This window comes from Solea solea, chromosome 3, assembly GCF_958295425.1.
Source record: "Solea solea chromosome 3, fSolSol10.1, whole genome shotgun sequence".
NCBI lineage: Eukaryota > Metazoa > Chordata > Actinopteri > Pleuronectiformes > Soleidae > Solea > Solea solea.
In genome coordinates, this window is record NC_081136.1 from 27,605,475 (window position 1) to 27,631,084 (window position 25,610).

Consider the following 25,610-nt stretch of genomic DNA (forward strand, 5'->3'; position numbering starts at 1 on the left):
GCTATTACACAAGATTCATCCTCAGGGTGAACCTGTCATTCTCAAGTCAGCGTTGTTTTTCACAACCTTTTACACATTTTAATGAATCATTGACAGTAACAGAAAATCTAACACAATTTAACATGATATATTGTTTGTTTCTACAGAAGGAAATCATTTTTTTTTAGTTTCTCTCATAGCCATTTGTTAGCTTAATGATTTTTATGGAGAAAAACAAATTCAACAAATGTGGAAACAGAACATAGAGGCTCCAGTAACAGTAATAAATACACTGCCCATACTGAAAATTAAAAGTTTGTCTTACACGTTCCAATCTCATGTTTTTAAACTTTCTTAAATGAAACCATGTTTATTCAAAGATGGAGAAGTTTATATGTCACATGCACTTGTACAAGTACAGCAGCAGTGACATTGGATTGCAACTTTACTGTTAAAAACTGCACAAAGAAACAAACTCAAGATAAAAAGTAAAGAAGTAAAAAATAAAATAGTACGATCCTCTTGCTAAAGAGAATGAAAATAAGTATGAACTGCGGTGTAATAATCAGAGAAACAACAGTACACACAGGTGTACATCACCGTTTTATAAAACAGAACAAAGTACATGTAATGATAATGATGAGAAGAGAGCTCACCATGAACACTAAACAAAATAATAACTCTGTAATAACTACATCTTTAACATCTTTAATTTGTACTGAAAACACATTTAAACAATGATGATTAAGTTTAACTATCATGGTAGAACAGCTTCTGATGTAAATTTCCCAAGAAAGTAAAGTTGATGCCTGAGTTCAACTACTTTTGAATGACTTTTAAAGTGTGTTTTAATACAGACACACTAGAGGTTGGGGACAGAGGGACACTCAAAACAGGCGTCTGAATGTTTCCTAACTCTCCGCATTGTAATAACAATGCGCTTGTGCGCACTGGGCCACTTCCTAAATCTCCATGAGAAAAAGAATAAAGAAGACCCCCTCACCCCCGCACACCCCCAACCCTCTCGTGAAAGCGTCCCGAGGGGGGAACGCAGCAGGTTTATGGTAATAAGCAACCGAGGAGGAGGAGGAGGAGGCGGAGGAGATCCACGGAGCCATTTTGTACTCATTTTAAACTCAGTGTGGTTTTAACGCAGCCGCCGTGCGCTCTGGATACAGTGAGACTATGGAGACCAAGCGTCTTTTTCCACGCTGAAACTTCACAATGAGGGATAAAAGTAAAGCGCGGTGTTGGGAGAGGGAGAGTTAATGCGTCCGTGGAGGTGTTTTGGTCAAGTTGAGTGGGCTTTGGCAGGTTTGAAAGCATGGAATCACCGTTGTGTTGGATTTGGCTCTGTGTCCTGCTCAGCGTGCCGCTTGATGCGGGATGTTTGGAGATGCACCTTTCTGAGACTTCACAGCCTGGGACGCTTTTGGCAAACCTGTCACTGGGACCTGGATGGACTTATAAATTAGACAGGACTTTATCCCACAAATCCACCCAGAACCTTCTTCAAGTGGGGACACAGGATGGAATCATCCGGCTGTCCCGAGAAGTTCAGTGCGCGCACACACCGAGGAACCCTGCGCCTGTTTATTTCAGAACAGGTTCCTCCACCTCTGGGGATGTTATCTTGACACACTTTAACGTGTTTATCCACGGCCAGGACTGTTTCATTAAATACAAGAGAAGGAAAGTGTCAGGTGAGCCAGACTTTCACATTAATCACCTTTCCAAACTGAAGGCAACTTCCTGCTTACCCGCAGGTAAATTGCTGTTGAATGTAACAGAGCTGTTGCCTGCGTTTACGTGGAACACTGCTTTTTTGGACACTGGATGTGCCGCGAAAGACTTTGTTGCAGTGTTCAGACGTGGGGATTTGTTCCTGGCCAGTGACTTGTGTCTCGAGGACATTGACAAGCCCAAAGTGAACTTGCAGTGCACGTTGCGCAGCGAGCGACTCTCTGTGCAGCTGAGTGTGACCCTGGTTAAAGTGCCCACACGACATGGATCCTTACCGCAAATCGTGCAGAAAGAGTCTGTCAGATCGAACAGCAGGGGGAAGCGGCAGGCGAACGCGTCACCCCAGTTCCAGCTCCCCAACTATCAGGTGTCCGTGCCCGAGAATGAACCCGCGGGCACGCGCGTTATCACCCTGAAAGCCACTGACCCGGATGATGGAGAGGCTGGGAGGCTGGAGTACAGCATGGAAGCCTTGCTTGACAGCAGGTCCAATGACTTTTTCAACATGGATTCCCAGACAGGGAGCATATCAACCGTGCAGGCATTAGACAGAGAAGTCATAGACACCCATGTTTTTAAAGTCATTGTGTCAGACCACGGCACCCCTCAAAGATCAGCCACTTCTTATCTAACTGTCACTGTGAGCGACACTAATGATCACACTCCGGTGTTTGAGCAAACCGAGTACCGTGTCACCATCCGGGAGAACGTAGAAGTGGGTTTTGAAGTGATGACGATCCGGGCGACGGATGGCGACGCCCCCTCCAATGCCAACATGATTTATAAAATTGTCAACAGTGAAGGAGTTAACTCTGTGTTTGAAATTGACACCCGCAACGGTCTAGTGAGGACCAGAGAGAGGCCTGACAGAGAGACCCGAGCCCAGTACCAGCTGATTGTTGAGACTAATGACCAGGGCAAAGACCCAGGTCCCCGCAGTGCCACCGCCACGGTGCACATCTCAGTGGAGGATGAGAATGACAACTACCCACAGTTCAGTGAAAAGAGGTACGTTGTCCAGGTCCCAGAGAATGTGGCAGTCAACACTAAAATCAAACAGGTGGTGGCCACAGATAAAGATGAGGGCAACAACGCCAAAGTCCACTACAGCATCATCAGTGGAAATGTTAAAGGACAGTTCTACATTCACTCTCCCACTGGTGTGATCGACGTTATCAATCCTCTGGACTATGAGATGATTCGGGAGTATAACTTGCGAATTAAGGCTCAGGATGGTGGCAGGCCCCCACTGATAAACGGCACCGGGATGGTGGTGGTGCAAGTGGTGGATGTTAACGACAATGCCCCCATGTTTGTTAGTACACCTTTCCAAGCCACCGTGCTGGAAAACATGGCTATCGGTTACTCTGTGATCCACATTCAAGCCATCGATGGTGATTCGGGAGAAAACGCTCTTCTGGAATATCGGCTCACTGACACCACACCTGGTTTTCCATTCACCATCAACAACAGCACGGGCTGGGTCACTGTGAGTAGTGAGCTGGACAGAGAGACCACGGACTTCTACACATTTGGCGTGGAGGCAAGAGATCATGGGATACCTGTGATGTCCTCCTCTGCCAGTGTCAGCATCACGGTGCTTGACGTGAACGACAACGTGCCCACGTTTACAGAGAAAGTTTACGCCCTGAAAATTAATGAGGACGCTTTTGTGGGCACCAGTGTGTTGACCGTAACAGCTGTGGACAGGGACGTGAACAGCGTTGTCACCTATCAGATCTCCAGCGGCAACACCAGGAACCGCTTTGCCATAATGAGCCAGAGCGGTGGCGGTCTCATCACCTTAGCTCTTCCCTTGGACTACAAACAGGAACGACAGTACGTCCTGACAGTCACAGCCAGTGATGGGACACGCTATGACACAACACAGGTGTTCATCAACGTCACGGACGCCAACACGCATCGGCCCGTCTTTCAGAGTGCCAACTATCAGGTGATGCTCAGTGAGGGAGAACCGGTGGGCTCTCATGTGGCGGTGATCAGTGCAACAGACGAGGACACGGGGGAGAATGCTCGCATCACATATGAGATGGAAGACAATGTTCCACAGTTTCAAATTGATCCAGATACAGGTGCCATCACAACACAGATGGAGATAGATTATGAAGACCTGGCGTCCTACACAATAGCTATCATTGCAAAAGACAACGGCATCCCTCAAAAGTCTGACACCACGTATGTGGAGATTATCATCCGGGATGCTAATGACAATGCTCCTCAGTTCCTCAGAGACATGTACCAGGGGAGTGTATTTGAAGATGCACCTTTCTACAACAGTGTTCTCCAGATCTCTGCGTCAGACAGAGACTCGGGTCCGAACGGCAGGTTGAGCTATACATTTCAGGGTGGCGATGATGGAGATGGGGATTTTTTCATCGAGCCTTACTCTGGTATCATCAGAACTGCTCGCAAACTGGACCGGGAGAATGTTGCAGTGTATGATCTCAGGGCTTTTGCTGTGGATAAAGGAGTTCCACCACTGAAAGCTTCTGTTCCCATTCATATTGTAGTGCAGGACATCAATGATAACGCTCCAGTGTTTAAGGAGGACGAGCTTTTTATTGACGTGGAGGAGAACAGCCCGGTCGGTTCCGTCGTGGCCCGTATCACTGCGGTCGATCCCGACGAGGGCACCAATGCTCAGATCATGTATCAGATCGTAGAAGGGAATATCCCCGAAGTTTTTCAACTGGACATTTTCAACGGTGACCTCACTGCACTCACAGATTTGGATTATGAGACCAAAACCGAGTATGTCATAGTGGTCCAGGCCACCTCAGCACCACTGGTGAGCAGGGCCACAGTTCACATACGCCTGGTAGACATGAATGACAATGTTCCCGTGCTGCAGAACTTTGAGATTATTTTCAACAACTACGTCACCAACAAGTCCAACAGTTTTCCATCAGGAGTAATAGGAAGGGTCCCGGCTCATGATCCGGATGTGTCGGATAAACTGCGGTACAAGTTTGAGTCTGGGAATGAGCTCCGCCTGCTACTTTTGAATGAGGACACTGGGGATCTGAGGCTGAGCAGGGACCTGGACAACGACAGGCCCCTAGAAGCCCCAATGACCATATCCGTCTCAGGTAAAGTTCAGTTTTTTTTTTTCCATTAAGAAGTTCTCACTTTATTGTGTTAGTTACATGTGTTATTACATGCAAAAAAAAAGAGATCAAATATGTGAAATTGGCAGATCTCGCTTGGTGTTTAGTCATCATGGTGGTGTGTCATTAAACTGCAGAGTCAATGTGGAATTTTCTCTTGAACAGACACAGAGGGCAGGTTTCGGCTGTGCTGTTGACGGTATGCTCAGTGAGTGTTTGCTGTAGGCTCTGTGCAGGATCCGGTTGTGCTACTTTTGTGTCATTTGGGTGAATAATGAATTATGTGCAAGTTGTTGGTTTGGGTAATAAAACGTGCAATTAGCAGAGCTCCCTTCTAAGAGAGGTGCTTTGTTGTTGCAGAGAGGCAACGAGAAAGGCACATGCATACACTGCAAACATGTGCACACTCATAAATTTCCCTCTTAGAGCCCATATAGGCCGCTTTCTTTGAAGAGGCTTAGGATTTTTGGCCCTTTTGTAGGTGCATGGCAGGGAGGCTGGTGAACATATAGAGGCAAGATGTTCCACAAATGTTGCATGCCTTTGCTTTGTGAAGTACACCTTTTTTTAATAGAAGACGTTTTCGATCCAGAGTTTTCTTTAATGAGGAAATGAATTGCAAGGCCTGTGAGTTCATGCTGCAAGGTCATGCACAAAGAATTTGTGTTAAGTTGTTTTTTTTTTCTTTCGCCCCCCACTACAGGAGCAGACTTTGTTCTTTTAAGTTAAAGATTAGACAAATGCAAACACCTGGAAATTCACACCTAAACTGCTTTAGGTAACGAAGAGGCAAACGGCACTCACACTTTGACACACAAACACGAGACGAAAGCAAAGTGATATTAATCAGGCAGTTGGAGGCAGGTGGAATAATCTAATACCCTGACAGAATAACTGCCCTTGCACTTACTGACAGCTGCTTGCCCCGTCTTTCTTTCTTTCATTCTTTCTTTCTTTCTTTCTTTTTTTCTTTCTTTCTTTCTTTCTTTCTTTCTGTCTTTCTTTCCTTCTTTCTTGCTTTCTCTCTTTGTCAGCTGCTTGTTCAAACCACATTAAGCTTGAAAATGGGCACGCAGCCCAACACAGCTCTCCTGCTCCGAGTGTCATCTGATCATCTCTCTGCACTAAAGAATGCCAGCATATCACACATTAAGTGGGAATACAGATGAGCTGCTGTGGAACAGACAGCATCAGGATCAGGGCAGACCACATTCCCAGGTCGTGAATCTAATCAAGTCTGGGCTTAGTTCATGACTCTGGGTCATTATGACAGCTACTTTTTATACGTTGATACATTTTTTTAGTAGTTAGTTTATTTCCTTCTTTAATAGGTAAGTTACTTTTGGCAAATTTAGTGTCTTTCTCCAGTCTGTAGCTGGACTTAAATGTGCATTGTACGGAGCCCACATTACAGGGCAGTTGAAGGCTTTCACCAGATCCCTCTTCATTTACCTCATCATTGGCTTTCCTTAAGGACTTGTGTCTTTCCTTTGTCATGAAAACAGAATGTCCTTTTCTAAATTCCTTTCATAGCTGTCATAGAGTAGACGACCTGCTGAGCTTTTGAAGAGCCAGTAACTGACCACAGTGGTTACTGCCCCAGTGGCCCAATAGCCCCTCATTTATTTCCTCTCGATTCGTATTTGTCAATAACAGCCTGACAGGGCTTGCAGTATCCTTGACAACAGTGACCCCGTGGTGATCCCAAAGGGGGTGGACATCTTCATTAGTTATAGACAGACACACACACACACCCTTACACACACACATACAGTATATGTATGTACAGCAAGTCCTAATGAAACGAGAATCAAGTGCATGTATGCCAAACACAGATTATTGTAAACATAAAGACCTGCACTGTTCCACTGTTCCTAGATCACACAACACAATCTACTTTCAACTGGAAGAGCTAAATCGTCCTGTTTCAAATGCCAGGTGCAGGATCCCACATCTCAGCTGATCTTAAATGTTCTTCAGCAGACAGTATGCTCTCAGTTAAGGTTTAGGAAGAGCTCTAAACCCCCCCCCCCCCCGCTTTCACAGTGGTTCACCCTGATGTCAAGTGTCCCGTAGCGTTACGGCTGTTGTCTTGACCTTTCAGTCCAGCGTTGATGGGAGAGGAAAGCCTGGGGGGGGGGGATTGGTAAACTAACAGCATGCTTAACAAGCACTAAGAGACAAACCTCTACTTGTGTCCCCATCTCTCTTTAAATGTATTACCCTGGCTTCCACTGAGAGTTTTTAGCTTTATTGGTTGTCGATCACATTTTTCTTTTGCTTTTTCACCATCACATGGTTGACTTACCTTGTCAGGACTTGAACCCCTGGTCCGAAGTTCTGAGTAGATATTTCTTTATGTTGTTTTTTTGTCGTTTACTGCATTTTAATACTCAGATAGGTCTTGATCCATCTTAATGTTTCTTGGGACCACTCACTGCCCCTGTACCTGCTCACATCTGTGCGTGTGTGATAAGACAGTCGGGACGTGTGAGCGTCATTGTTCCACATTAACGCTGATTACTGTGAAGCGAGGATTGATTTTGTTGTTTGACTCATGGCAAACCGGAGGTGGTGAAATTGCCATCTGTCACAAAAAGGACACTTTTTTCTCTCCCTTTGACATCCACTTAATCAAAGTTCATCTTTGCACCTGTACACTTCTTGAAAAGGTGCTTTTATTCTGGCGAGCAGAAGGCCTGAGAATGTTTCTCAAGCCCTCTGCTGAAACACAAGAATGCCCTGATAACTCCTGAGATACACTCACTTAACACACTCTGCTAACACTGTTCCATCTGTCCTCTCCCCCCCCCCCAACCCGCTACTTGTGTGTATGTGTGTCGGACTGTAGCTCGCCGGTTTGATAGCTCGGGGCTATGTGTTCTCACTGTAAGAAAACACATAAGCTCTTATCTGTGCTTGTTAAATTTCACTTAAAACCTTTGGAGTTTTCAGTCTGTTTTCTAAAAGATGAGTATCTGTCAATTTCCTTTGACCGCTCTCAGTCGCACAGAATCAGAGAGGTGCAGTGTTTCCTTGCACTACACCTGTACCCACTTCAGCTGCCACCACTGACTGTCAGCCCCACCACCTAAAGCCAATATTTACCAGCACTTAACTGGCTTGTGTTGTTAGTAAGCCTTAGGTTTATTTCTTTAAATATGTCTTAAAGACGTTATCAAAAGGAACGCTTGATTTTAATCATGCTTGAAGTGACTTCTGTCTTCTGGGAAAATACGTTTGCATACAAGTCGAAGTTGATGCTGAGGAATTAATTTGTCATGGCTACAATACACGGGCTTAAAGGACGCTATTACACAATAAAATGGGCAGTATGTCACATGTGACACAGTGAGTTCAATTCGCAGCAAATGCTGTCAGAGCAACCCTGTGGAAATCCATCCAAATCTCTCTCTTGTACCCTTTCCCAAAAATCATGTTAAAACACATAATTAAACAGGTTTTTGATGAGTGGGAATGTGTTTCATCAACAGTTACTCCTGGGCTCTAATGACCCGTCTTTGGTTTTGGCAGTCGAAGCAAATTCCTGCGTCATTTACTGCACAGCGCTGTGGCACGTATTCATCTTCCAGCCATGAGTATATAAATAGCATGGATGTTTGTCGCTATCCTTTTGACTTCTTTGAACCGTGTGCAATAGTTGTTTGTATATATGAAAGATCAGTTATATGAGGGACTGAAGTAGTAAAGGATGGAGTGTGATTCACTACATTCTCCCTGATAGGCAAAGGGCATCACCTAACGTGCACTTGACATTTTTTCCCCTTTTGTGAGGAAACACTTCATAGGTGGAGTCTAAACAGCCAAATGTTTGAGCTTGCATGAACTGGCTGTAGGTAGAGTCGTGCTATATCACTCTGATAACGACATTTGCACATTTTTTCTTAAACGATTAAGAATGATTGATGCTCAATCCTTTTTTCTCCACCCCGGCTCTGATCTTTTTTCTTACCCTGGGTGAGCAGGGCAACGTGCTGCTACATGCAGTCATGCCCTCAAACCCGTCCTCCCACCCCATCCTCCCCCATTTTCTTCCCCGCAGGGCTTTTGCTAAGCTTCCCTGCCTTCACTTTGGTTCCTAATGCGGTACAAGGAGCTGCGTGGCCCGGCTTTTTAACATTTCTTTTCTCATGCGTCCCCCCCAGTACACACAGACTCCTCCAGTATACTTAATTAGATTTCTACGGTGACACAAGCACTTCAAGCTTAGCTTAGATAAAAATGCAATCTGCCACTGCACTCAGTGGCCTTCCACTGATAGGCTACTTGACAGCATTCCTTTAAAAACCACAACTTTTATTGTTTTTATGAGGGAAAATGTCGATTGTCTCTTCTTTATAGGGAACTTTTACACGTGTGCAAGAATATTGGACTTGATGTTTTGCATTGAATCACATTTTTGCTGAGCCAAAATACTTCCTCTGTTTGTACATCATCCTCTGTCCGATTCTTTTGCTTTCAAATCATTATTTGGCCCTGAAATATGGAGTCACACACGTGTTTTCCTGTTTGTGCTTCTTCTCCCCTACGTCCTGACAAGAGAGAAGTGACTCCACCTTGGAGCACAGGTGTGGCGGTGATGTGCAGGCACAGACAGTGTTGCCATGTGACCTCTCACCTGTGAGATCAAAGCAAAACATGGGGTTTTACACACACTCACTCACTCACTCACTCAGTGGTGAGAAAAGACCCTGCACTCCTTCACAAGCTGTCTGACCTTAAGCTCATAGATACAACAGAAAGAAAAAGGGGTCACTGGAAAAAGGAGTGTGTGTTCAGAAGAGAGGTTGTTGCCGTGTGTTCTCATGTGTGTTTGTAACAGCAAATTAGTTCATTTGTGATTACCCACAAAAAGTACTGTAACTCTTGTGTGTATGTGTGTGTAAAGTCTACTTAGGTGGGGTCTGTCTGCAACAGCGAATGTGTTTTCTTGCTGCTGTTTGAGGGCTTGGCACCCTCAGTAAGTGATACGAGGAGATCCCATTCATTCCTGAGATATCACACACTGTTGGTCACAAACTTTGCCCCTCACCACCTTCCCCCCCCTTTGTCTCCTCCTTGGACATGTATCTCTGCTCCGTCCTCCAGCCCTCAGTGTCTTTGTTGTCCTGTACGTGTGTCTTCTGAGTCCTACACGTGTTGCTTCACCATGTGCTTGGATAGCGGTGCTGTTATTACACAGTGTAAGGTGTTCATGGCGTTCATGCTTTTCTGAGTTGTGTGCTTCTTTGTATTTGTGCGTACATGACTGTATAGTCTCAGTATGTCCAATAGGTAGCTAACATTAACCCTAATACAGCTAGCTGTTGTAATTAACAGTTAATTAATAATTTAACATTAGCGGTTGAATGAATTAGGAGGAACCTGCAAAATAGTGTCAAGAAATAAAAATAAAATGTTTTGGTAATATGCTTATTTTTGTCCATGCTCGTCATTGCCATTTAGCTTACTTTAGCATAGTCTTAGCTAATTAGCAATGAATGAATGCTTATTTTATCTTAACTTAGCATAATCTAACCTAAATGGCCTGATTCTTCTTTGTTTGTAGGCGCTTCTCTAACTTTAAGTTCCTATTTCCTCACATTTATGCTAAGCTAAGCTAATTGTTCACACTTTTTTTAAGAAAGTTAGACTCAAAATACAGTTTTACTTGGGGGGGGGGAATCACAAAAACATACACTAGCAGCAAATCGATTCTAGCTTGTGTATTTGAACTGAAACAAAAACTGAACATGACTTTTTTTGTCATTGGGAGCAGCATTTAAACAGGTGTTACTGAAAACATTAAAAATGGTTCTTGTCGGTCCGTGTAAGTCTGGACGGAGTGTGACGGAGAAAAAGCACACACACTAAAACGGAGCTCAGGGATTAATACTTTGAGTATGTGCACCTGCGATGTTCCTTCTTCGACCTGTCAAAATGTCTGCCATGAAAAGGTTCCAAAGAGGTCTTAGCAGACGACACTTACAGTTGTCTCTTTATCTCTGGTTGTGTGCTTAATGAACGAGAAAGGAATCACATTCATGCTTTATCTTGTACAGCCACGCTGAGCTTTCATGTGTGCCTGTACGTGTACGTGTAGGATGTGTGTGTGTGAGAGTGTGAGAGTGTGTGTGCATACAGTAGGTGCCTTGAGGCTTGTGTCTAGTTTGAAGCGTAAATACCGTGGGTTCAGGACTGGTCACCGTTTGACTCCACTGACGTCTGAATGCTCAATTACAGGCTAGAGAGAGGAGGGGTGTTTAAGGGTCTAAGGGTGTTGTCATGCTGTCACTGCTGGTAAGACCCATTATGGCCACACAGTGAGGGTGGGATACCTTTGATGCTGCTAACAATTGTGCTAATGAAGACACTTCCCTTTAATTTGTGTGAAATATGACTGAATAATGACATAGTATGACACAAAAGATTTCTTTTCCCAGGAAAGGATGGTCCATTTTTAACACTTAACCCCCCCAAGTTATATTTTTCACCCGATGCCTTTAAATCCATGCTACTTGAGACACCTTTCCTCCCACACACTTAATCCATGCACTGCTGCTGTAAGTTCATTGTTTTGTTTCCAGCAGGAAATCGCTCCCAGCATTGTACAGGTTTCTGTCACTGAATGGAAAGTGAGCTACAATGTGTGGTATCTTCCCCTCATGCAAGTGTGTTTGGTGTGGGAATTTCAAAGAGGGGTTGTTTGTTTGCAAACACCAACGCGTTGGGCTTCGGTTTGCAAGGTAAACGTGTAGAAGTGGGGGGTTTTGCTCCTTTGTTTGTGTGTGTGATCATACCTGCGATTTCTTTTGCTTTCTGAATGTGTATAAAGTATGTGTGGATGTGTCATGCGCATCATTCAGTTTGACACACGCGCATGCACACACAAAGCCGGGGTTATCTCTTGGTTACCCGCTGCAGGACAGTGATTTCACCACTCAAACTCCAACAGGTTTTGGGTGGTGGAGGGGTCGTAGTTGATTGTAACCTGAAACACCTCTGGCAGTCTCTTGTTCTAATTCATTCTCTTTCACTCGAACAGCGACACAATACTCGTCTTTGTCTTCATCTCCGAGGAGGCAGGGGAAGCCAGCGGCTCATGAGTGTGACATTACATGCATCATGATGTGCGGTGACCAGCTGTAGGAATGTTAAGTTGCTGTGGTGGAGGTTGTGGGCTTGGGTTCACATATATACAGTAGTCGGCAAGAGGGAATGACAAGTGGGACAAGGGCTTCATGCTCGTGGCTTATATTCTGATTTTATAGGATATGTTAATGGTTACCTTTAGGGACCTGCAAGATGAACTGACAGTGGTGTCAAAATGCCTTTGCAAATTAAAAAATAACAAGAACTGCATGAAATTTCCCAGACTCATCTTTGTTTCACTGCTTATGGCATCCATCGTTGTGTCTTCTTCATACGCACCCTTACTCAGGAACGTCTCTGCTCCCGGAGCCATGTGAGGGACATGATATTGACTTGTCAAAGCAGCCTGACAGAATTAGACCCGAGCATTCAAATGCCAGTCATGTGTATGTCGCATACCATCAGGGTGAAATTTTGTCCTGCTGTACTTTAACGACGTGTCACACATGGCAACAAAACTGGCTCCACGTGAATCCGTGTAAAATAGGCCTTCAGTGCCACCATTTAAGTATTTAACTGAAAAAAGACTTAACATTTAGGAATCCTTACTGGAGCTGAGTCAAGACTGTTTTTATTTACCATTAGGGCCATTACATAGGGTCCGCACAATTTACATCACACAGATCCAAATTCAAATGTTACTGTTCAAATCCTGTGCTACATCACTGCCATGCTGTGTAATTTAATTTCTCAGCTAATACTAAGGAAAAACCCTTGCTCACTGTGTAATTGTCCAATGTGTAATGGATTGGGATGTGAACCTAACCGCTATTAAGCCTTGGCACCGGCTCTGACAATGCAGGTATTAGGATGAAATGTCAAACGGCTTTTTGGATTAAGGTCACTGGCACAAAACAGACCAGTATCTGTTCAACGTCGAAGTCCCATTGTTTAATCCACCTAATCAACCTTCCCTCTTCTCAGGGACAGTAGGCATGGCAGCTGCTCCAAGTTTAGCTGAATTTATTTTTCTGTTTGGTAGTATTGGTCAGTTATTTTGCAGCCCTCTCTCAGTTGGTATGCATATGAAGCTGAATTAACATACAAGGACAGTTTTTATGAGTTACAGCTGGATACAATTTCTCCAAATTTCTCTCCAGAGCTTTCCAGAAAACTGACACCTTCTTATAATTACCCGTCACTGAATAGTTCTTCATAGGGGCTTTAACACGGATCCTCTGTGAATGTTGATCTTGGACTCCTCGGGAAGAACTCGTGCCAAATAGTATTCATAGAGGTGTCAGTTCTACTCATTCCCCATCACCAGAGGAGGAGCTGGTGACAGGTGTAATCTTGACAGTTAATAGCTTGTGTGTGGAACGTGTTGATACCCGCCTGGCTCTCAAATTGTTGTCGTTTTCTTTTTTTGTTGTTGTGTCTTTTGTGGTGCTGTCTGTCAAACAGCACTTGGTATTTTCAACATGTTATCGTTTGATTCATTTGCCGTATGGGATAAGGTTGGTGTAGATTGATCTATAGCTTCCTCAGTTCTCCTTTTCCCACTGTAATTTATTAGCGCAGTGGCAGATGGATGATAGATGGTCCATGCTTCCAAGGCCTTTAATTATATAGGTAATAAAGGTAATACTCCTTCCAGGGCACTGAAAATAACTAGCCTCTCATCACAAAGTAAATTGCAGTGTGTTCTCCAGATTTTGAGTTGGAGGGTAATTTTAGTCTGCAACACCATTGCTGTGACACTTGTGATGATGTTTGTTGTTTTGTTGGTACTCCACTTTGCTCGGACCAGTGGTGGTTACTCGTATAAGCTCATTTCAGGCCTAGTGATTTATGGAAGACTGAAATAAAGAAATGCTATAAGGATTGTGAACCCTGACCAAGAGGAGAAACTGTTTCAGGGTACACCCGTCCCTGACCCCTGTCTTACTCTGGTATGTCAGACATAGACATCTGCTGTCATCATGGGTGTCACCTTTCAACCTCCTGACAGCTTCTGTTCTCCTCCGACAGCTCCTCTCTTGTTGATTTTGAGGAGAGAATACATGTTCATGCCCACTTACATATAACACAAAGCATATGTAACATTTGTATGCGTGAATACACATGCAACAATTGGCCCTTTACCTTTCACTCAAACACACACGTGTACACTGCAAAATGAATTACACTTAGCTCCTACTGGCGCAGCGGCTTAGGCCTGTGAAAGCATTTCAAAGGAACAGACTAAGATGTGCGGATTGAGGCTTTGTGCGTTTCTCCTCGACCCCCTGGGCCTCGTCTTTTAACAGATAGTGGGAGACACAGATCGATGAAGACAGAGGCAGCTTCGAGGCGTGTTGGATTCGCTGTACTTTTCGATAGGGTGTTAAGATGTGTCTTTTGAAGTGAGACATCTTCCTGTTACATTTTGGGTCAGGTGTCTCATGCGCATACGGAAAAGAATGTGCAGAAGCATGCGCTTGCATTCATGCTTGCACATGCACACACTCGGGTATCGTCGAACCCCTCTCTGTCTTCACACCGTCCAGATCACAGAGCGATCGTGGACTTTGCAGTGACCGACCTCTACCCTGGAGTGTTAAGGCAAAGTTTCACACAAAGATTCCCTACACCTTTTATGTGACACACAAAAACTGCCCCACCCTCCCAAAATGTCTTTGGTTACACGTGTATCAAAGTCAAGGCTATTTTATCCTTCAGAACCAGCTTTTACATAGCAGCTTAAAAATGCAGTCTTAAGTTACCCGTGTTTTATTCTGGGGCTTGCGTTTTCCTTTTTTACCAACAAATCAAGCTCTTATTGTATCTGACTGATCATAGAAGTAGTTACAAGGACATTTGAAGTGTTTTCACGCCTCATCAGCTACTACAACAATAATAATGAATGAATTATGTAAAGGCCCTTCTTATCAATATACAGTATGGGATGTGTAGTGGCTCTCCTCACACTTAAGTTATGGAGCTAAACAAGGATCCACAATGCTCCTTTCTGTCCGTGTTCCACCTCATGTGATGTTTGAAAATGACATACGTGCTGCAGTCTTCCTTCAATGGGCACTGATCAAATTACGGTCTGGATTACAGTGAAGAACTGTGTGTCTGTGTCTGTGTCTGTGTGTGTGTGTGTGTGTGTTTAGTACGTTTTCTGAATCTTTGGACACCGACGTGACTGTACTGCTTCTATGAGGAAACAAAACTTGAACGACCTGAGTGGCTTCCACTTGAGTTCACCTACTTTCTCTTTTGATCCACCCCTTCAGTGTCAGTACTGTGATACACTGCAACAAAGTGGGATGTTAGTCTAGGACATTTGCCAACTCCAAACCTTCACTAGTTGTTGTTAGAGACTAATGGCAGCTCTCACTCTCTGACGACAGACACTCCCGATCGCTCACTAACTGGTTGCAGTACATTCACCCCTCTCCGCTCTGCTCGGGATGCTCTTAATACTGCATTGATTGATTTCCACTTTGATATAGTCCATAACGCAGCCATCACTCCTTAATAGACCCATTACACTCTTTTAATGCTTGGAGATGAACTGCTGTTGTTTTGTTCAGGGACTGCACAGGGTCTGTTTGTCAGGTCATTGACAAAATGATATTTTTGACTGGTGAGGCGGAAAAAGTATTCAAGCCAATTATGTGGGTCAGATTTTATTTAGGAATATCCGCTTCAGTTTAGTTTATTTCCAAACACGGGGTCCAAATGACTGAAAACACAGGCACAAATACAAGAAATGATTACAAGATTAAACACAAGCCAATGTTTCCATGTGTATATCCATCACTGCATGTCTGCTTATTGTCAGGCCTCATGAGGCAGTGCAGGTTCAGAGGTTGTGACCTCTGTCTATGGCCATTTCAACTTTAGCCTCCAGGAGATCACAAAGACAAAGTAGAGGGCATCAGACTGATGGCTCAGGCGCTTTAAACATGGATGTTATCTGAGTGAACTCTTACTTACTGCAGGGTCGTCTGAACCGTCACTTTGTCTGTGCATCACTGACAAGGTTGAGCTTTTTTTGGGGGGGAATCAAGGTGGAAAGACATACGCTCTTTTCCATCATGGAATAAGTGACAGTGCTATTGCTTATTATATGAGAGAGACATGTTTGACGGTGGCTGACAGTACATAGGCACAGAACAATAAAACCTGTTGGATATTTATTTCCTCCATGCTCATGAATTCGAACTTCAGTTGTCTAAAATAGAGAGAAATGACATTTGAACCCAGATTAGGATTAAAAATAATAGATCATTTGGTGAATTTGCCATCACATTTACTGGAACGGTGCATATTTAAAACAAACAAACATATTTATAGAAGAGATTGCTTTTACATTAGCAATGTTTTTCCGTTCAGCCTGTGTCTGTGTGTATGATTGATTCAGAGCCGTCTTCTGCTCTTCAGACTCCCCACTTATTTACTTATCATTCTATTATTGTTTGTCAGGTAACTTTGTTCATGCATTACACATTTTAATTTAAACCTAACCAATACTGTTAATGATTTGTCAAAAAAAAAAAAATTGCAAAACATAATGGTTTACAGAGTTATGCCTCAAACAATGAGGAAATGCAGCCGTATTGATGTTTTCCTCAAGACTGAGCTGTGCAGCCAGCAGCAGGTACACAATTCACATTTCAAGCTGAGGTGACCACGCCCACACTTCAGACAACAGGCAAACAAAGGTTCACAGCGCTTCAATTTGCATTTTATCTTCCTGTACACAGTCCTGCTCACAGTCATTTGTTCTGTAGTGGGGAACGGGACTCGTGGTTTTGTTTTAACATGTCAAAGGTGCCTTTCAATGCTGATTGCCCTTCTGCAGCCAGTCCTGCCCCAGTGAGTAGCTTTGTGTTGTAGGTGTGAACTCACTGTCTGCTGGGTGTTAAGAGTCACACAGATTATAATGGGCTCACAAGACGAGGCTTTTCAACAGGCAGTTCAGAGTTTCAATGGAAACCCGTTATTACTTGGATCAGTGTTTGACTAAATACACTCTAGCACATTTCTCAGGGAAGGTTGTGACTGTTAATCCCCGTTTCCACCAAGCGGAACAGTTTGGTTCAGTTCTGTAGGTCACACTGTAATTTCTGTATCCATTGTCAAACAATGAGACGGGTACCAAAACAGTGTTTGGCACCCTTCTGTTGCAGTACCAAGCACTGTGGTCTGGATTCTACAGGGTGGCGCTAGACACTCTGCAGTCCGTTGCCTGGTCGACAGAAATCATCACTTAAATGCAACACAACAGTATGATTTCCATACAGCCTTCATTCTAACAAAGCCTCTCTTTTTGTGATATATGCCAAAAAAAACACAGAATGCTGGATGTCCTCCATTGTTGCCTTTTGTTTATTGTGTTGCATTCTTCTTTGTGGAATTTGTGATGTCACGCTGTTTGCGTAGCTGCTGTAGCTATGTCATTTATTTATCGGACCTTCACAAGCCGTAGTGGATACACAAGTGAGATTAAGGTACTATTCCAATCCTGTGGACCAATGGACCATTTGGTGGAAAAGAGGTTTTAGGTTTCTCTTGTTGGCGTCAGTGGAATAACATCGCTATATTGTGATTTTAAATGTGGACCAGAATTGAAAACATCTAACTTATATTTAATGTCACGTTGGCATCTAGAAGAGCTTGCTGATGGTTAGAGTATGATCAAGACCTATTGCTTTTTGGAGGGTTTTTCGGTTTTTTGGTGCTTCATCTTTCATCTGGCAGTCAGCATGGTTTTGATTGATTGGTCATACATCTGATACCATACGTGTATTGTAGACTTGTGGTTGGGTAAAGCTGTGAAACCCTGGGCCCTGAGAGAGGCCCTGTCATGATGTGAAGAATGGGTTGGTTGAGCTCTTCTTCAGTCACCTTCCTTACTGAGCGTCCAGGGACGACAGCTGGTTCTCCATGCCTGGCATTCTCTTGTTCACTGCTGCCACTAAACATTCTTCACCACATATACACACATGCGCACATATACATTCCTTGGATGCTGGCTACTCCTCGTAGTTTGGATGCTATGATTGGTTAGTGCAAATGACAAAGTCCAGGTAAATTAAACATTTATATGTTCACGAATGTGTTTACTGCATTAATGATTAATAGCATGGGCCTGCAACACTGTATTGTTGCTTGCCGTGTGAACAACCATGCATTACACAGGAGGCTTTCCTCCGATACTAACACTAAGTGGGTTTTGCGCATTTACTGTGTATGATATGACTTGACTCTCCCATAGATGTGGGACACCCAGAAACAAGTCAGTCTTGTAAGACGCTATCCATAAAATTACAGAGGAGAGTTGTGGTTAGTTGTTGTGGTTTTGCTTCAGGGGGATATTGGTCTACTGTTGGGATTTTTATCCCACAGACATTCACATGTACGAACATATACGCCACATCCATACCTGCTCTCTGTAGTCACTCACTCAGTGGGGTCCAGAAGGCTGCTGGGCTGATAAAGTGGAAATGGCCCTATCATTAAAAAAGCGATGACAGCAGCTGTGGGCAGGCATCAAACAGAGGCATACTTCTGGCATTGTGTAAGCAGTGCAGACCTCTATCACTCACTATTACTCTTTTTCTGTGAATGGTGTGCGTCAAGTTACAGGAGTTTATCTTAGCTCTACATCCTTATTAAAGTCTGCTTTTGAAATTAGAGGAGACACATTAATATAGCCAATACCTTTACACTCACAAAGTTTGTTTTTATGTATTACAAGGTATACTTTAGGTTTTCAGAAAGTTATTAGGCAGCTCAATGTTTACATGCCGATGTTTGGTTGGCATGTTTACCATGGTCAGAATCTCGGTTAGTCGTATTTATTATTGTGCTGACATGGGCACATGAGAAAATAAGGACTGTCAAATTTTTTAACGGAAACTCAGATATCCTTTCAAATATGGGTGAAAGTTCAAACTCAAACCATAAAAAACTATTTAGATTGATTATATGCAGCCCAGAAGCCCATCAGACCTTCTAAGGTAATGACCGTGTGGTCCAACAGATGGTGTTGTGAGTGCATCTTGGCCCTCAAAGAAAAAAGACAAATTAACCCTCTTATGACCATCATGATATTCAGGCTGCTCCTTTTTCCAAGATAACTTTCACTTTCAATATCTGGCAGTTATTCAACCGTTGAAAACGTCACGCTGGTAAATCTTGTGATTGGACAGTTGTCCCACGGAGGTCCCGAGGGCTACTGTAATGACAATGACAGCTCTTAATTCTCTGCTTTCCGGTAGTTTTCGAATTGTCACACTGATATCACAGTCTAGGAGTTATAGTAATGAGAATTACGCATGCCAAATCCCGTTGGCGACAAATCGTCTTCCGAGGCTGACAATCATGATACCAAAGCACTTGAAATGGAAAGTATGTACGTTCTTTGGATTCTATACCATAGACGAGTAGTGCAAGGACAGTTTTTTTTAATAGTAGGAGTAATAATGATGTCACATTTATATATGTATGCAAGTCTATGTTTGCATGTGGGCAGGTAGAAAGAATATCACAATATCTTTGAAGGAGTAGCGTGTCACATTATATCGCACAGTGCTTTGGCCTAATAGCTGCACGTGCACCAATAGACACACTCGTCTCTACAACTGCTGACGGGCAGTTATTTTTCCCTCTGGATATTCATTCTTCTGGAGACCTCCCACCAGGATCGCACCTCATCTGGATATCATGCATGTCTGGCACAGATACAGCATCAATGGATAACGCGCTTGTTTGTGTCTCACTGGGAGTCAGAGTTTGGATGTCTTTCACAGGCTTATTTGCCTACTTAACAGTCTCTACATTCCAGTCTCGACCACAGGAATGATTTCACCTGCATACAAAACCGAGGAACATTTTTATAATTTGACTAAGTGTTGCCTGTAAATGTGTGTGTGCGATCACCTGCGTGCAGTGCGAGTGGAGCTTTGGCCCAAACAATTCTCAGACACACACTCAAAACAGACTTTTAGCAATGTTCTTCCACACATACACTCCTTCAGTAGACTGTTCTCAGTTTTATTATAGTGACCCTGCTCCTCCTCTCTCCTGCATGTCAGGACATGTCCCCAAAACTTCAATAACCACCCTTTCTTTTTTTTTGGAGAGCAGAAATATTCTTTATTTGTGATTGATTGAGGTTCAGACAGTAATTCATGGGACTATTAAAATTTGTCTCTTTGGGGGTGGAGTCAACAGCTTTATGATGTTGGGGCGTGTACCTGCAGGTTAAACTACAGACATACTGTACTTTTACTGTTTTCCCCAAACGGAATAAATCCCACTTCAGGAACATGAGGGTATTTGGTGAGAATGTAAGATTTTAAGTCTGAAATATCTGAAGATGCTTGGACAGAATGTTGAGATGTGGCCATGAAGGGTTTTTGAAATATCAGAATGGATGCATGGTGATCAGATTCACTAATGGATATTTGAATAATGACAATAAAGAGTGGACTGTGAAAGAGGAAGTGTACAAGTGAAATATTAGAGCTGTATATTCAAAAGGGCAATTCAAGTCCCCTTTTATCTCTATTTAAAATAAGAAGTAAGTAATGCTGGTTGTACAAGCTGACAGTAATTACTACCCTAATTTCAGCCAAGAATGCAGTCAATTTGTCAGAGGTTGAGAATGAGTTGGACCTCCCATGCTTAAAGCACATGTCCACAAGCCAACAATAACACTTCCCTTTTTGAATATCCAATATTTGATATTTAATGTGGTTTACAAATATATCTTTTTTTTATATCAGACGACTTGATCAATTGGTAATTTGTATTACCAATTTTTAATAATATTTAATCATTTAATAATTTAGTTTTGTAAAGCCAAACTACTTGGAATAACTTATATAATGGTTTTCACATGAATCACTAGTGTTTTATTCAGTGGTAAAATAGCAAACTATTTAACCAGAGAATTAAATGTGTAAAAAAAATACTTTCCAATACGTTCATTTCCAATTGTGGAACTTGGACAATGAGATAGATTCATTAAAAAAAATTTATATATATATCTTAGTAGGTTGATTGAAACTGATCCATCCCTCCTTTATTTTCTTGAAGCTGACTCACTACCACACACCATTCTTGTCAGCCGTCACCGAGCACAATGCAGTGACATTTAACTGACCCTCTGGAGGAGAAGACGAGGGAAGGAGAAGAGAGAGAGAGTGAGAGAGAGAGGATGGAAGTTCTGGCTATGATAATCCTTGAGAAGGAGTAAAGGAAGGAGGAAAGGAAGGAAGGAAGGGAATAGGATTGTAGAAGGAGGAGGGGGTGTCCACTTTTTTTTTACCCTCACATTCCCTCTTTTTCTGACTTCAAACAATCGCCCGGTGAGAGGGAATTATTCCCCTCCGCTCAACCGTACTACTTTGTAACACCGCAGTTTCCCCCCACCAGTCTGCCCCCCCCCCATCACAGCCATTATTTTCTGCTTCCACAGAGAACAGTCTTGTAAATGGGATGTTAAGCTTTATTGAAAAGCTCTCAGTGGCGCTATTATAGCTGATGGACTGAAAGTATGAATTATATTTGGCATGCTATTTTCTGTTTACTCAATTTCACGTCTACACTGTAGGTATCAGTTAAGCTTTTATAGACGTAAAATGTTTGTTTTGTTTTGTTTTTAATTATCAGCAGTCATTCCTGGATCATTTCATCTTTGATTTTTCCCCCCCCTGTTATGTGAAAGACTAGTAATAAAAAAAAAAAAACACAGTCATCTACTGGCAACATCAAATGTCTTTGTTATAGTTAGGGCCACACTTTTAAAAAAAGTTTAAAACTTTAGAGCAAAACGGCTGCTGTGTGCATGTGTTTTCTTTAAAAGAACACCTTGAGAGAGATCCCGGGAGATTTACAAGAAAAAGGGCCCCAGCCAGTAAAAAGTCAGCAAGGGCCCATAAAACCCAGACACAAACAGTCTTTTTGTTTGTGAAATGCACCCTGAGCTTTCCATCGCAAACTATTTTTTCTAGTTTTGTCCTTGATCCAAACAGAGAGCTGTATTTCACTTGTGGTTTGTTCAGCCAGAATCAGTGACGTGGACGATAGAAACATCAACAGGTCATCTGGCAAGCCAGGAAGCTGCAGGTGGGCTACAAGCCCGGCTGAGGTCGACCACTCGCTCTGACATCTGTGTCTGCGGGGCCGGATCGCTTGGTGACAGAGTGATGAACTGCATGCATGAATGAATCGATGAATTTGTCTGCGTGACTGGCTGCTTGGCTGGCTTATTAAGTGACTGAGTCGATCCATGAATGACTCATTGATTGAACAAGTGTTCGGCCGGGGCGACCAACTGGCCAACTATGCATGAACAGCTGATACACCACATATGTTACTACAATAGGCCAAACATCCATAAACCACACATTTGGAACATGCCATAGCTTTAACTTTGTGAAGAGTCTTTAAATTACAGACATTTGACACGGCATCTAAATCAAGTATATGAACAGTGGTTTATTTCACAGTGAATCTATTTTTTTTTTTTACATATTACTAGGTCTTCTTTTGGAAATTGTGTTTTCTAATGAAAACTATTTACATCCTTTCAGTTCCACATTAGTAAACAAGTTCATGGTAGACGTTCATGCTGTCAAGTTGTAGTCAATAAGAATAAAATATGTAAGTAAATGTGTTGTTTTCAAGTGTCTCAATTCAGCGCTACGTTGAAGTTTGAAATTTAAAACAATACTAAACAAAAATGCTATGGTAATGAGGGTGGCAGACACAGCTGGAGCAGAGTTTGTTAATTTTTGGAATGAAAACATGGACAGCCTTATGATGCCCGTGTTGGTCCCTGGTTTTTAAGAAGCCAATTATCTCAATGAACTATCTCCGTGTGTTTCTGCCACAGTTGTGTCAGTTGATAAGTTGGACAAGCCCCTACAATGAACTCAATGTTGTTTTTTTTAGAGCTTGTGCATGTGCCTGTCTATTCCACCTCTGCAGTTGCCATATGTCTGTCATTAGATTTTGATTACATATTCCTGGCTTTCTGTGAGTGAAATTGGCCCACAGCAACATGAGCAGTGACAGCAGGATGTAGATATGCAGCGTGGTTATCATTGTTGCTGAAAATCTTCTTAAATATAAGTCTTTGGTATTATAGGAGGAGGTCTCATCACATTGCGCCGTTGAGGACGCAGCTTAAAACACATTTTTGAAGACATGTTACATGGCCCAGTGTGTCTGCCTGCTCAGAATTTGTAGATGTGCCTTCTGATAATTGTTGGCTTTCGCTCTTCCTCTGACAGCCTGAAAGATATGGCTAATACATTAACAATTTATAGTGTTTCTGAAGACTTCCTGAAGTTGACAGCGGGTCTGAAAGCAAGCCTTCGGGCCTGGAATTCTCGACAGGAGAACAAAGGCTGAGGCCGTTGGAGAGTTTCACCATGCCTAATTGGGAACGAAAACTAACAATTATCGCAAACCTGCTTCTGCAAAAGCTACCGTGTTTGATTCACCGTCTTTCTGCCTTGGTTAGTGTTGACATAAAGTGAAGAATGGCAGATTTTTTTTGTCTTGCAGACTTGCAGACTTACTAAAACCAGGAGGAAGAAGTGGTATGCAGACATGATTGGAAGTGTGTTTAGTTTAGTTTAGTGTTACGGTTACATTATCATTGCCACAGCACTGAAACAATCACTTGGATCAGTCAGTTGCTGTAATGAGTGGAAAATGAATCCGAAATACCAGATAATTGATAGTTTCTGCTCTCCATGTGTGAGGATATGCTGCTTTTACATTAACATTTGAAGGAATACTTCACTGATTTTCATTTAGCTTTGTATTACTAGAATAGGGCTAGTATTTTTGAAAAAAAAGTTTCCCCTGAGTTGAGTTCATTCTTTTCTTTGTTACGTGCCCACCAGTGACACTTGGTCCAAGATGGCGGACACTGTTTACATTCTGGGAATGAGGTCCCGTCCCCCTACGAGTGGGTCTAGTCAAGGGTCAAAGAAAAGAATGAAGATATTTCTCGACTCAGGGGAAACTGAGGTTGGGAAGCACAATTTTTCAAAGATACTACCCCTATTCTAGTAATCGGTGAAGTATTCCTTTAACTATAGCAAATGAGTCTTAAATTCCCTGGTTGTAAAAAGAAATATCTCTATTATGTCACTGTTGTGGATGAGATCATTTCTGTCCCTATTGGGGCCCTTGGCTTTGTAAGGGGGCAGGGTTTGGCAGAGTGCCCCCAAAATGCCAGCGGGGGAGGAGGAGGAGGAGGAGGAGGCAGGGTGGGGACATTGAGCGGGCATACAGCAGGTGTCGACGAGCTGTTTCGAGGGGGGGGGGGTGCTTGGGGCATCTCTTGAGCTTTGTGACTGCAAAAACAACCCCATGCTCGCACATCTCCACACAGTTGAACGCACTCACGAGCAAGCACTAAAATGTCTGTAAGATTTTCCTGACTCTATTTAAATTGACACAAGTCTCATCGTTTCCCATGGTAACCCCCCCCCCCCCCCTTACCAACACACACACACACACACACACCAACCTGCCCCTCCCCTTTCCTTGTCTCCCCTGCTTTGTTGAAAAGAGCCAATCGCGCGGCGGCTGGTAACTAGGCACCCTATTTATCAGTAACCAGCGCCAACAATAACTGTAACCCGACACCTCCTCAGAGAGAAAGAGATGGAGGAAAGTAGAGGGTTGGAATGAGATGGAGAAAAGAAAAGGAGTGAAACAGAAAGTCAGGAATTTCCCGAGAAAAACTGGAAATTTGAAATCCATTTTAAAAGCGCTGAATTATTTGTCGCAACTTAGAAATAAGTGTTGTTTGGGCCGTCGAAAGCTTCATGTTTAACGATGTCAATAAAGTATCTGTAGTAAAAGTGAATAGATTAATACGAGCGTGTGTAAGGAAGTCAGGATGAGCAACAGCAAAGGACAGAAGCGGAGAGAAAGAGAGGCTCTGATGTCGCTGTAATGGATACGCAGGTCCTATCAGGCCATTCATGGCTGGGTAGCTCTTAAGAGAGCGATGCAGGTCGACCTGTGAGGAAGCTTTTGATCAGTGGGTGCTCCCACCAAACCACCTATTTGTCCACTCTTAGCTTATCAAATGGGATCAATACTAAATACGGTGGGAGAGAGGGACCTGAGTGTGCATGTGTGTGTGTATATGTTTGTGTGGGCTGTTGCTACATGTGTGTTTGTGTACGTGCAGAGCAGCAGAGCGCAACCAACTGAAGGCTGCGTGGCCCCTAAGCCTGTGTATTTGTGTGTGTGTGTGTGTGTGTGTGCGTGTGCATATGCATTCCTGGTTATAGCTGATTGATTCCCTCCTCCCAAACGGAGAATGGTCCGTTTGACTCTTCACCCTTCTGTGATCTGTTGAATGAGGACTTTGAAAAGATCTAATTCTGCTTATACTAATGAGTCGACCACACACGCAGCACGGACTTCACTCGTCATGAGAAGGCAGCCGCCTACAGTCACCCAAGTTCATTTATCCGCGGACATGTAAACTGAACAATATCCCTCACTTTTGAAGATAAACTGTCTGCATTAAGATATCTCAAAACAGCAAGATTGATGTTATATATTTTGTTGTAATGGACCATTTCATATTGGCTCCTATTTACCCAGTGTGTTGTCTTTAGTTGTTTG

At 43.1% G+C, this 25,610-nt stretch overlaps 1 protein-coding gene across 3 annotated transcripts in view; it reads left to right on the forward strand.

The window, feature by feature from the left end:
- The first annotated feature begins 1,111 nt into the window (after nt 1-1,111).
- celsr1a (cadherin EGF LAG seven-pass G-type receptor 1a) overlaps nt 1,112-25,610 on the forward strand; it is an 85,528-nt gene continuing 61,029 nt past the window's right edge. For all 3 annotated transcript variants that reach the window (XM_058624040.1, XM_058624041.1, XM_058624042.1), the window contains exon 1: nt 1,112-4,832. In XM_058624040.1, coding sequence (XP_058480023.1) covers nt 1,304-4,832 — 3,529 coding nt within the window. In that variant the 5' untranslated portion in view covers nt 1,112-1,303. The remainder of the gene's footprint in view (nt 4,833-25,610) is intronic.